Source organism: Meriones unguiculatus, chromosome 16, assembly GCF_030254825.1.
Source record: "Meriones unguiculatus strain TT.TT164.6M chromosome 16, Bangor_MerUng_6.1, whole genome shotgun sequence".
In the NCBI taxonomy this organism is placed as follows: domain Eukaryota; kingdom Metazoa; phylum Chordata; class Mammalia; order Rodentia; family Muridae; genus Meriones; species Meriones unguiculatus.
In genome coordinates, this window is record NC_083363.1 from 2048962 (window position 1) to 2061929 (window position 12968).

General features: G+C 62.4%; 1 protein-coding gene across 1 annotated transcript; it reads left to right on the plus strand.

Moving 5' to 3' along the window:
* The first annotated feature begins 202 nt into the window (after nt 1-202).
* LOC110560118 (complement C4) lies at nt 203-12892 on the plus strand. Its single transcript, XM_021655869.2, has 41 exons — nt 203-356; nt 470-662; nt 1085-1286; nt 1439-1509; nt 1596-1684; nt 1952-2034; nt 2150-2246; nt 2659-2764; nt 2845-2977; nt 3179-3294; nt 3375-3551; nt 3680-3865; nt 3959-4144; nt 4616-4774; nt 5036-5162; nt 5294-5368; nt 5487-5681; nt 5767-5878; nt 5969-6039; nt 6182-6321; nt 6402-6611; nt 7110-7161; nt 7288-7377; nt 7504-7713; nt 7869-7944; nt 8028-8184; nt 8265-8381; nt 8510-8681; nt 8835-9067; nt 9158-9325; nt 9574-9633; nt 10088-10181; nt 10259-10442; nt 10545-10635; nt 10731-10805; nt 11350-11452; nt 11557-11646; nt 11826-11924; nt 12036-12119; nt 12384-12516; nt 12652-12892. The coding sequence occupies exons 1-41, from the start codon at nt 292-294 to the stop codon at nt 12791-12793; spliced, it is 5223 nt and encodes a 1740-aa protein (XP_021511544.1). The 5' UTR covers nt 203-291; the 3' UTR covers nt 12794-12892.
* The last annotated feature ends 76 nt before the right edge of the window (nt 12893-12968 follow it).

Below are 12968 nucleotides of genomic sequence, written 5' to 3' on the forward strand. Positions count from 1 at the left end.
ACACACGAGAGTGTGCGCACACACACAGTTAAGGGAGTGCCTGGGATGGGATAAACAAGGAAGCACAGATCCATTTTGGGGCCAAGATTTCTTCAGAGACCCTGATGTTTGGGCTGCTTCCCCAGCCCTGGGCTTGGGGCCAGTTGCATTTCTTTGCCATCACGTGGTTTCCCGGCTCATCTGGGCAAGGGGAGGAGCAAGGTCCAGAGTCACACTCTGCCCCAACCCTAGGCTGGCCAGAGGGGAGCAGGTGGTGAGACCAGTGCTCTGGCCTCTCCCAGGTCCCCAGCCATGCGGCTCCTCTGCGGCCTGGCCTGGGTGTGGAGCGTCTTTGCCTTGTCTCTGCAGGAGCCCAGGTCCTGGGGAAGGCTCTGGACGGGGCTTGGTGGACGGGGCTGGGGGAGCGTGGTGGCGGGGGCGCAGGGGTGAGGGTGGCGGGGTCTGACGGTGTACCTCGCTGCTCCCCCAGGTTGCTGCTGTTCTCCCCTTCTGTGGTTAACTTGGGGGTCCCCTTGTCAGTGGGGGTGCAGCTCCAGGATGCCCGTCCAGGAGAGAAAGTGAGTGGATCAGTGTTCCTGAGAAACCTGAACAGTCGCCTCTGCTCCCCAAAGAAGTCGTTTGTGCTCAGCTCAGGAAATGACTTTGTGCTTCTCAGCCTCGAGGTAACCAGTGCCCACACCCCTGCTTTTTCTCAGGCCTCCCTGCTGCGCCCCGAGGCCTGCTGGTTTACTCAGTTACAAACGGGAGCTTGCTGTGTGGCACGGGCTGGCTTTGAACTCACGGCAATCCTCTTGCCTCAGCCTTACCAGTACACCTGGTTCTTTCTGTCTTGTTCTATTGTTTATTTTTGCTTTTGAGACAGGGTTCCAGGGTGTAGACTACATTCCTGTAAGCGCTCAGCCACTGTCCTGTGGCCTCCCAAGGGCTGGGGTTACAGCCAGATGCTGTCGCGTCTGGCCCGTCTTGCTGTTTCAGGCCCTGTCCTTCCTCACTGACGTCTTGCCTCTCTCCGCCAGCCCGATGGCCCTGGCGTTCCTGCGTTCTTTTCTGCCCTGTCTGATCAGCTCCCTCTGTTGTCCTGCAGGTCCCACTGAAGGATGTGAGGGACTGTGGCCTCTTTGACCTCCGCGGAGCCCCCCACGTCCAGCTGGTGGCTCAGTCTCCGTGGCTAGAGAACTTAGAGCCCAAAGGCATAAGCACCCAAGGTGTCAACCTGCTCTTCTCTTCTCGCCGAGGACACATCTTTGTGCAGACTGACCAGCCTATTTATAACCCTGGCCAGCGGGGTGAGCCTCCGGCCTCTGCTCTCTCTCCCAGGGCGCTCCACACAGGGCACCACCCTGGAGGGTGGGTTGGCTGTTCAGTCCCACTGTCTCCCTGTGGTCCTGTCCCTCCCCACCTGTCCCTTCCACTCTTACCTCTCCTCCTCCACTCTTAGTTCGATACCGGGTCTTTTCGCTGGATCAAAAGATGCGCCCAGCCACTGACACCCTTGTGATTACGGTGGAGGTGAGTGCCTGACCTCTGACCCCTGACCTCCCTGACCCCGTGCACTGACGTGATCTCCCACCTGAGCACATCCATTCCCGTTGCAGAACTCCCATGGCCTCCGCGTACGCAAGAAGGAGGTGTTTGCCCCCACTTCCATCTTCCAGGATGACTTCATCATCCCAGACATCTCAGAGTGAGCACCCCACCCCAGGGTGCCCCTCTACCTACCCCACCCCAGGGCGCCCCTCTACCTATACCACCCCAGGTCCTGCTCCTCTTGGCACTGGGCGAGGGGCACTTTCAGGTGTTTTGACTTTGCCCCCCCCAAACCTCTGGTCAAACCACGGCTTTCTTCTGTAAGACTCAGGCCACGGCCGCCTGTGGGTGGGTAGCTTGGACTCACTCAGGCCACGGCCGTCTGTGGGTGGGTAGACCAACTCTCACTGTTGCCCGTTCTCAGGCCAGGGACCTGGAAGATCTCGGCGAGATTCTCAGACAGCCTGCAGTCCAACAGCAGTACCCACTTTGAAGTGAAGAAATACGGTGAGTGCTGAAGTACGGGTGGAGACAGGGCTGAGGCAGGCTGGCCCTGGGGGAGGGGGTATGGGAGGACCCCTTCTCTCGTACCTGGCCCACCCATCTCTTCACCTTCATTCAGTCCTTCCCAACTTTGAAGTGAAGATTACTCCCAAGAAGCCGTATATCCTGACTGTACCCAACAACGCTGATGAAATCCAGTTGGACATCCAGGCCAGGTACCCCACCCTCTGTCCCACACCCCGGGCTCCCTTCCACCCTGGCCTCTCCTCCTGTCTCCCTCTTTCTATGCTTTTGACCTTTGAGGCAAAACTGGATACTTGCTCTGTAGACCTGGCCTTGAACTCACAGAGATCCACCTGCCTCTGCCTCCTGAGGCTGGGATTAAAGGTGTGTGTGTGGGGGGGGGACATGTGTGTGTTCATGTCCGTGGAGGCCAGAGGTCACCCACAGGTGTCATCCTTAGGAACTCTGTTCCTCTCCTGGAGACACAGGAACTGAGCTAGGCCTCAGACCCTCCCCTCATCCCACTGCTGGAGTCAAAAGTGGGCACTGCCACACCTCCAGGCATTTGACGTGGACTCTGGGGCACTGAACTCAGGTCTTTGCGGTTGTGCCCTGTGGCAACAGGTATGTCTACGGGAAGCCCGTGAAGGGTGTGGCTTACACCCGCTTTGCACTCATGGACGAGCATGGGAAGAAGACTTTCCTTCGGGGCCTAGAGAGCCAGAGCAAGGTAGGAGAGTGGGGAGGGAGGCGACAGGAGTGGAAGGGGGGTGCTCTGGCCTCACTCACACCCCGCTCTCTCTGTCGCAGTTGGTGGAAGGCCAGAGCCACGTTTCCATCTCAAGGGAACAGTTCCAGGCTGCCCTGGACAGGCTCAACGCTGGGCTCAGGGACCTGGAGGGGATGCGTCTCTACACCGCCACGGCCGTCATTGAGTCCCCAGGTGGGCCTGGGGGGGTAGCCCCAGGACACACCTTGACCTCCACCACCTCATCTCAGACCCAGGAGCCCAGCCCTCTCCAGCCTGGTCCTACTGACCCCATATCCTATTAGTGAATTGTTTTGCATCCTTTGTCTCTTTGCTCTACACACACACACACACACACACACACACACACACACACACACGACCTCTGTCTTGCAGGTGGAGAGATGGAGGAGGCGGAGCTCATGTCCTGGCGCTTCGTGTCCTCTGCCTTCTCCCTGGATCTCAGCAACAGCAAGCAGCATCTTGTGCCTGGGGCTCCCTTCCTGCTGCAGGTCCCTCTTGGAAGGGCAGGGCCGGAGGGGAGAGGGTTTGGCCCACACCGCCTTGACCACGCCTCTTTCTGCTCCTCCAGGCCCTGGTCCGAGAAATGTCAGGCTCCGTGGCCCCTGACGTTCCCGTCAAGGTTTCTGCCACGTTGCTGTCCGGCTCTGACTCAAAAGCCCTCGACTTTCAACAGGACACCAACAGGCTTGGCCAAGTCAGCATTCCCGTGCCGGTCCCGCCGACCATCACAGAGCTTCGGCTCTTGGTAACGCGGCTCTGAGCCCACGGGTGGGCACCTGGCAGGGCCGTTGTTCCCTGCGTGCCTCGGATGGAGCTTGGGAGGAAGGGAGGCATCTGTGGGTCCTTGGCATGGAGCCCAGCCCTTCTCCGCAGGTGTCTGCGGGCTCGCTGTACCCAGCCGTCGCCAGGCTCACCATGCAAGCCCCGCCTTCCAGAAGCTCGGGCTTTCTGTCCATTGAGCCGCTCGACCCCCGGGCCCCAAGTGTGGGGGACACCCTCACCCTGAACCTGCGGACCGTGGGCACCCAAGGGGCTGCTTTCTCTCACTACTATTACATGGTGTGTGGCCTGGGGTGCGCGGGCTGGCCACAGGCAAGGGCTGGGGCAGGCGTGCCGGAGCAGGAGGACCCTCACTGCTCTTTCTCGGCGCAGCTCGTCTCCCGGGGCCAGATCGTGGCTGCCAGCCGGGAGCCCAGGAGCACCGTGACCTCTGTCTCCGTGTTCGTGGACCACCGCCTGGCGCCCTCCTTCTACTTTGTGGCCTACTTCTACCACCAGGGACTCCCAGTGGCCAACTCCCTGCTCATCAACGTCCAGCCTGGGGACTGTGAGGGCAAGGTGACCGGGGCCGGGAGGCTGGTTCGGTGTGCGTGGGCGTGCATGTGAGTGTGTGTGCGCTGGGTGTGTGTGTATCCAGGGGCTCAGAGAAGGACAAGATGATTGCTTTAGCCACTGAGTGTGCATGGGGCTGAAGGTGAAAGTTCACTTCACTCTTTTTTTTTTTTCCTTTTTTCAATTTCGTGTGTGTGTGAGGTGGGCGTGTGTGTGCATATTTTGCATAGTACATGTGTGTTACATGAGTGTGGAGAGCTGGACATCCTGTTGGACTGCCGTTCTGCTTAGTCACTGAGGGACTTTCTTTGGGCCCAGCCTCAGGCTCCCTGATATGCCTCGTCTTGCCAAGCGCCTTGCTCTGCCTTTCAAGGCTGGAGTCACAGGCATGCCTTCGTGCCCGCCGTGTCCAGGGCCCAGGCTGTGTCCCAGCCCGCGTTCCCCAAGCTGACTCCCTTTCCTCCCCGTCTCTGCCAGCTTGAACTGAACGTGGATGGCCCCAAGGAGTACCGCAATGGGGACAGCATGAAGCTCCAGATTCGGACAGACTCCCCAGCCCTGGTGGCCCTGGGGGCCGTGGACACGGCTCTGTACGCCGTGGGTGGCCGGTCTCACAGACCACTGGACATGAGCAAGGTTTGCCAAGCCTTCTCCAGGCCTCCCTGTCCTCCCCAAGCCTCAGCCCTGGGGCTTAGCTCTCCAGTCCCACTCAGCCCTCACGGGCCCCTCCCCGTCTTCCCCGGGGCCTGGATCCTGGCCACTTCCTCTCTGTCCCTCTGCTCCAGTGCCCCACCACACAGCCCTCATCTTTGAGCCCAGCCCTGACAGCCACAGCTGAGTGGCAGATCCTGCCTCGGCCACACGCATGTCCCAGCATGCCCTGCCTTATCCCGATAGGTGTTTGAGGTCATGAACAGGTACAACCTGGGCTGTGGTCCTGGAGGTGGGGACAGCGCCCTGCAGGTGTTCCAGGCTGCTGGCCTGGCCTTTTCTGACGGTGACCGACTGACTGAAGCCAGAAGGGGTGAGAACAGGAGTGAGAGGGGGCAGGCGAGGAGGGGCAGATCCAGGGGCGAGAAGGCTGGGCTGTGGGATAGGGAGGGAGGGAAGCGGAGCCTGCCACCCATGGCTGGACAACCTTCTCACTGTCCCCAGACCTGAGCTGTCCCAAGGAGAAGAAAAGCCGGCAAAAGAGAAGCGTGAACTTTCAGAAGGCTGTCAGCGAGAAGTGTGAGTCCTGGGGAGCCATGTGCTGCTGGTGGAGGCGACGGAGATGGCGGTGGTTGTGGGGGCTGCTGGGGGAAGATTTCTGTCCCTCACAGCTGCCTCGCCTCCCCTGGCTGGGCAGTGGGCCAGTACGCTTCTCCAGACTCCAAGCGCTGCTGCCAGGACGGGCTGACGAGGTTGCCCATGGCGCGCACCTGCGAGCAGCGGGCAGCCCGAGTGCCAAAGCCGGCCTGCCGGGAGCCCTTCCTGTCCTGCTGCAAGTTTGCGGAGGAACTTCGCAAGAACCAGAGCAGGAGCCAGGCAGGCCTCGCCCGGGGTGAGTGGCCAGGCGCAGCCGGGGGACAGGGAGGTGCCCGAGAGGACCAACACCCCCTCCTCACCGCTGTCCCCTCGGTCCCCAGCCCAGGAGATGCTGCAGGAGGAGGACCTGATTGACGAAGATGACATTCTCGTGCGCAGCTTCTTCCCCGAGAACTGGCTCTGGAAAGTGGAGACGGTGGACCGTTCCAAACTGTGAGGGCCTGGGCTGCCCGGCCTCGCCTCTGGGCTGGGGCTGGGGACAGAACCGTGGGGGACCCCGCCTCTCTGTGTTTTCTACCCCAGGCTGACGCTGTGGCTCCCCGACTCTCTGACCACGTGGGAGATTCACGGCGTGAGCCTGTCTGAGAGCAAAGGTGAGGTGGCCCTGTGGAGCCCGTGGGCTGCCCCTCTTCCCTTCCCCTTGACCCTGCCTAGCCCTCGGCTCCCTGCAGCGGGTGGAGCCGATCCCAGACCTGCCCAGGCCTGCGGGCTCTCCATCTATGTCCTGTCCCCCAGGCCTGTGTGTCGCCACGCCCACGCGTGTCCGCGTGTTCCGGGAGTTCCACCTGCACCTGCGCCTCCCCGTCTCTGTCCGCCGCTTTGAGCAGCTTGAACTACGGCCCGTTCTCTATAACTATCTGAACACTAATGTGACAGTGAGCCTGCACGGGAGCCTGAGGCGCATGGGGGCGGGAGGGGCCCGGCACCGCCCTGATGCCCTGTTTCCTGTCCCCAGGTCAGTGTCCATGTGTCCCCTGTGGAGGGGCTGTGCCTGGCTGGGGGCGGAGTGCTGGCCCAGCAGGTGTTGGTGCCTGCAGGCTCCGCCCGGCCTGTGGCCTTCTCCGTGGTCCCCACGGCTGCTGCCTCCGTGCCCCTGAAAGTGGTGGCTCGGGGGTCTTTTGAGTCCCCAGTGGGAGATGCTGTGTCTAAGATTCTGCAAATTGAAGTGAGTGGCTACCCCGAAATCTCCCCGCCCCCAGGCTCCCATCTCTACCCTTTAGCGTTCTGCTGGCCAGGCCAGGGCCCAGAGATCAAACCTAGCACATTGATAACCCACGTCCACTATTGTCACTCAACTCTGTCCCCTATATCACTTACTTACTTATTTAGACATAGAGGCTGGATATGTAGCCCAGGATTGCCTCAAACTCAATTTGTAGCCCAGGCTGGCCTTGAGCTTTCGGTAATGCTCCCGTCTTTGCCTTCCGAATTACTGGGGATGGAGGCACGCACTGTCACACCCAGCTCTCGCCCACATTGTCTGGTCTGTTTTGTTTTATTTTTGTGGTCCGGGAGCTAAGCCCAGAACCTTGTACATGGTAGACAAGTGAAGCTTGTCCCTGTCCCCACTCATGAAGTTTGCACCCCAAGTCCCGGCGTGTTCCCCCGGGAGGGGCGGGTGTCGCCCCCGCTGATCCGTCACTCCATGTTTCAACTGAGGCAGAGGGAAGGGGCCATCCACAGAGAAGAGCTGGTCTACGAACTCAACCCCATGGGTGAGTGGCCCTGCCCCCGCCACCAGCCCTGTGGAGGTAACGGCTGGCGCATAGCCGCACCGCCCCACTGCAGCCGCCCACTGCAGCCGCCCACTGCAGCCGCCCGCTGCTCCTCTGTCTCCCTAGATTATCGAGGCCGGAGTCTGGAAATTCCCGGAAGCTCTGATCCCGACATCATCCCTGAAGGAGAGTTTAGCAGTCTCGTCAGGGTCACAGGTGGGCGTCCGGCCAGGACCTTTCCTGTGAGCCCCTGCAGCCTCCTGAAGCTCGTCCTGCCCGCTTCTAGCCACCTGCTGCTGGGGCCTCAGACCCAGTCTCATCTTCAACTCCTCCCTCCTTCAGCCTCTGAACCCTTGGAGACTTTGGGATCTGAAGGCGCCCTGTCCCCAGGAGGCGTGGCCTCTCTCCTGAGGCTTCCCCGGGGCTGCGCAGAACAAACCATGGTCTATTTGGCCCCTACCCTGACTGCCTCCCGCTACCTGGACAAGACAGAGCAGTGGAGCAGACTGGCCCCTGAGACCAAGGACCGTGCTGTGGATCTGATCCAGAAAGGTTCTGGGCATAGGGAGAGCGGGGGTCAGAGCCAGGGGAGGGCAAGGCGGGCAGCCAGGAGCCTGCGGAGGGAGCTGGAGGGGGCTGCCAGGAGTTCACCCTAGGCACAGGCAGGAGGACAGTGGGCCATGGCCTCATCACCTCCTCTTGCCCAGGCCACATGCGGATCCAGCAGTTCCGCAAGAAAGATGGCTCCTTTGGGGCGTGGCTACACCGGGACAGCAGCACCTGGTAAGGCCAGAGCACATTAAACACCACAAGCTAGGCCTCCAGGGGGGCCAGCCTCGTCTCCAAGCACCCCTCCCCACCCCCAGGCTCACGGCCTTTGTGCTGAAGATTCTGAGTCTGGCCCAGGAGCAGGTGGGCGACTCCCCGGAGAAGCTTCAGGAGACAGCTGAGTGGCTGCTGTCGCAGCAGCTGGGGGACGGCTCCTTCCACGACCCGTGTCCAGTCATCCACAGAGACATGCAGGTGGGAGCCTCGCCAAGCAGGGAGGGTGTCAGCCGCCAGACACTCCCCCTCCGGCCTGACGGCCTTTCTGTCCTTGCCAGGGCGGCTTGGTGGGGACAGATGAGACCGTGGCGCTCACTGCCTTCGTTGTCATTGCCCTTCACCATGGGCTGGCGGTCTTCCAGGACGGGGGCGCCCCACAGCTGAAGAACAGAGTGGTAATGAAGCCAGCCACTGTCCTCCCAGCCTCCACCCCGCTGTCCTCCCGGCCTCACCCTCCCTCCCGCTGGCCGGGCAGGCGTGCGGGCGTGCGGGCGTGCGGGCTCAGGCTGCTGCTTTCCCCTAGGAGGCCTCCATCTCCAAGGCAAACTCATTCTTGGGGCAGAAGGCAAGTGCCGGGCTCCTGGGTGCCCACGCAGCCGCCATCACAGCCTATGCCCTGACGCTGACCGAGGCCTCCGAGGACCTGCAGAATGTCGCCCACAACAGCCTGATGGCCATGGCTGAGGAAACGGGCGGTGAGGGCGAGGGCACCCTGGCAGGGCGCTCTTGGGATTCCTGAGAAGCAACGGGCTCTGGTGGCTGAGGAGTGGACGCAGGGGCGGCTGGCAGGGGGCGCCAGAGGGCTCAGCTGCCGCTGTCTGGTTCCACACTGCTCTCTTCCCCTCCAGAGAACCTCTACTGGGGCTCAGTCGCTGGCTCCCAGGACAAAGCCGGCTCACCCACCCCAGCTCCTCTTAGCCCATCCGAGCCCGTGCCCCAGGCCCCGGCGCTGTGGATTGAAACCACGGCCTATGCCCTGTTACACCTGCTGCTGCGGGAGGGCAAGGGAGAGATGGCCGACAAGGCCGCGGCCTGGCTCACCCACCAGGGCAGCTTCAAAGGGGCATTCCGCAGCACCCAGGTAGGGGCCGCCACAGGGCTCCAGGCCGCCACAGGGCTCCGGGCCGCTGGGCTGAGACCAAATGCCCGACCCCTCGCCTAACCCCCTTAGGACACGGTGATCACCCTGGACGCCCTGTCCGAGTACTGGATCGCCTCCCATACCCGGGAGGAGAAGGCACTCAATGTGACTCTCAGTTCCTTTGGCCGCAGTGGGTTCAAGTCCCACCTGCTGCAACTTAACAACCACCAAGTCAAGGGCCTGGAGGAGGAGCTGAAGGTGACCACTCCCCCAGGGCGGTGCCACGGGGTCTGGGCTCTCCTGAAGGTGCTGTGGGAAGACTGACTTTCTCCCGACCACTGGGCCTCCTTCCCTGCCCGGGTTGAGAGCCGCTGCCCGGGTTGAGAGCCGCTGGTCTAGGAGTCTGGAGAGACTGCAGCCAAGTCTCAGTGTGGGTCAGAAGGGTGGGCGGGAGCAGTCCGTCCAATCCCTCTGCCCTCTGACCCGCTCTCCCCGCCCTCCTGAAGTTCTCTCTGGGCAGCAAGATCGATGTGAAGGTGGGAGGAAACAGCAAAGGCACCTTGAAGGTGAGGCCAGCGGTACTGTGGGGTAGGCGTGGGGGGAGGGGGCGGGGCCTGTGTGTTAAAGAGGAGGAAGCCACCTCCTGAGCCTCCTGGGTTCCTTTCCTGAGCCTCCATCTTTGCCCTGCTCTGGTTTCCCTCCATGTGCTGCCATTTCCTTCACCTCCACATCCTGCTCTCAGCCCAGGCCTGTCCCTCATCCGAGGACCTCAGACACAGGGACCCATGCGCCTTGTCTTCCTATACGCCTGGTCTGACCTGGGGAGCCCCTTTCCACCCACGAGGCTCGCTGCCCCAGCGGCCTCCCTCCCCCAGGTGGCTCCTGCCTTGCTCTCGAGCCACCTTGGCAGCTGGGCGACCAAGGCAGGAGCCACCGGGGAAGTTGGGGGCCTTAGGCCCTTCAGCCCAGGGAACCCTTCAAGTCTGTGCCGTGCCCTCACCCCATCTCTGTCTGAGCCAGATCCTCCGTTCCTACAACGTCCTGAATTTGAAGAACACGACCTGCCAGGATCTGCAGATGGAAGTGACCGTCACGGGCTATGTGGAATACACAAGTGAGCACGGGTGAGGGCCCCTGGGGCCCTGCAGGGCTGCCATGGGCCGTCTTCATTCTCGTCGCTGCCCTGCACAGGGGAAGCCAACGAGGACTATGAAGACTACGAGTACGACCTGCCGGCCGCAGATGACCCCCGTGCCCACCTGCAGCCTGTGACGCCCCTGCAGCTGTTTGAGGGCCGGAGGAGCCGGCGCAGGCGGGAGGCGCCCAAGGCCGAAGAGGAGCAGGAATCCAGGGTGCAGTACACCGTGTGCATCTGGTGGGTACAGGGTGGGGGCGGGGCCGGGGTGGTGGGCAGAGGCTGGCGGGGCTCCGAGGCGGGGCTCTGGGGCTCTGTGCAGCTGGCCCCGCCTCCCCGTAGGCGCAAGGGCGACGTGGGGCTGTCCGGCATGGCCATCGCAGACATCACCCTTCTGAGTGGCTTCCATGCCCTGAGGGCCGACCTGGAGAAGGTACAGCCGCCCCTTCGCCCTTAGCAGCCCCGTGCCGTCTGTGTAGCACCCCGAGTGTTGACCAGGGCCTCTGACTGGCTGCCCCCTCCCTGCAGCTGACCTCACTCTCTGACCGCTACGTCAGTCACTTCGAGACCGATGGGCCCCACGTCCTGTTGTACTTCGACTCGGTGAGTGGAGAGAAAGCGTCAGGGGAAGGGACCGCGTGAGCCAGAAGCTGTGGTTGCAGGCTGAGGAGTGAGGAGGTGGCTGGCAGGCAGAGGGCCGCAGACAGCCCACACCACCTGCCACACCTCAATGCAAAGACGGGGCAGGGAGTTCAGCTTGGCAGTTGTCAGCCGCCAAGGGCTTCCGGGGAGTGAGGCGGGGGTGGGGGGTAGCGACCACTGTGGGTACTGGGAGGGGAACGAGGGCCTGCTCAGACCTGTGCTCCTGGAAGGGAGAGGTGGCCAAGTGAGGCAGGTTGGTTCAAAAGCTAGCCTACCCCCTCAAGGGTCCTGTGGTGACTCAGCAGAGGGCCTCAGGCAGTGGAGACAGGGCCAAGGTCGCTGCACTGGCAGGGAAGTCATCAGAGACCTTGGGGACCAGGCTAGTGGCAGGAAGATGACAGCAGGAAGGGCACCGCAGATAAGGTCACGGGATCCAGCCGGAGAGGAGCAGGGCAGGTGGAGGCCGCCAGCGGCCTGGCTCTGAGCAGCCTTCCTTCCCGGGCAGGTCCCGACCACCCGGGAGTGTGTGGGCTTTGGAGCCTTGCAGGAGGTGGCCGTGGGGCTGGTGCAGCCGGCCAGTGCCGTCCTGTATGACTACTACAGCCCCGGTGAGCACGCCGGCCGCTCTGGCTGCCCCCTCCCTGGGCTCTGAGGTGCCAGGGCAGAGAGGAGAGGCCTGGCCTTCACTCCTGCTTCTCCTGCTTTTCTCCAGATCACAAGTGCTCTGTGTTCTACTCTGCGCCGACCAAGAGCAAGCTGCTGTCCACCCTGTGCTCTGCAGACGTCTGCCAGTGTGCTGAGGGTGAGGTGGGGCCTGGGCAGGGCTGAGGGTGAGGTGGGGCCTGGGCAGGGCTGGGGAGGGGGCTGGGGAGGGGGGCTGGGGAGGGGGACTGGGGAGGGAGCCGGGGAGGGGGCTGGGGAGGGGGACTGGGGAGCCGGGCTGGGGAGGCCGAGCTGTTATCATCTGACACTTGGCCCCAGGGAAGTGCCCTCGGCAGCGCCGGGCACTGGAGCGAGGGGTGCAGGACCAGGACGGCTACAGGATGAAGTTTGCCTGCTACTACCCCCGAGTGGAGTATGGTGGGTCCCCTCTGCCTCCTTCCTCGCCCCCAGCACCCTGTGCTAGAGCTTGCCCACCTGTGGCCTCTCTGCTTTGCCCTAACTTCCTTCCCTCTTCCTGTTCCCTCCCAGGCTTCCAGGTTAAGGTTCTGCGAGAAGATGGCAGAGCTGCCTTCCGCCTCTTTGAGACCGAGATCACCCAAGTCTTGCATTTCTGTAGGAAGGAGAGGCGGGCAGGCTGGGGAGCGGTGGAGGTTGAGGTCTGGGTGTGGGGCCTCTTGGAATTGGGGAGATTCAAGGTCTGAGTGCAAATCCCCCTCCTCCCGTCTCCTCAGCCTCTGGTTTTGGGAACCTGGGTTTGCTGATAAGGAGTGGACAACTGTCAGGAGCAGAGTGGGTTAAATGATAGACACGGAGCCCCGTCCTCGGCTTCTCCTGGCTTTCCCTTCTCTTATGTCTTCTGTCTCTTTATTTCCTCAGCCAAGGACACCAAGGCCTCGGTAGGTCAGACCCGCAACTTCCTGGTCCGGGCCTCTTGCCGCCTTCGCTTGGAGCCCAGCAAGGAATACCTGATCATGGGCCTGGATGGGGTCACCAGGGACCTCAAGGGAGAGTGAGTCACCCCATCCTTGCATCCCTTGCTCCTCTCGTGTCTGTGGCCTTCCTGCAGGGGCAGGCCTAGGCACCAGCACTGCCCCCGAAGCGGAGTGGCCCGCGTACCTGGCCTAACCCCGCTGTGTCACTGCAGCCCCCAGTACCTGCTGGACTCAAATAGCTGGATCGAGGAGATGCCTTCTAAACGCCTGTGCCAGAGCACGCGCCAGCGGGCGGCCTGCGCCCAGCTCAACGACTTCCTCCAGGAGTACAGCAGCCAGGGGTGCCAGGTGTGAGGACGCAGGGTGCAGGACCCCTGAACCCAGGCCCCAGTCAGAGGCTCCCCGGACGAGGGGCTCCGCTTGACAGGGTGAATAAAGGCTTTTGGCAGCAGAGTCCCCGTGTGTGCGTCTGTAGGCGGGCAGCCCACCATCCACCCAGGCTTTGCAAGCCCGATCCTTGGACTGTGAA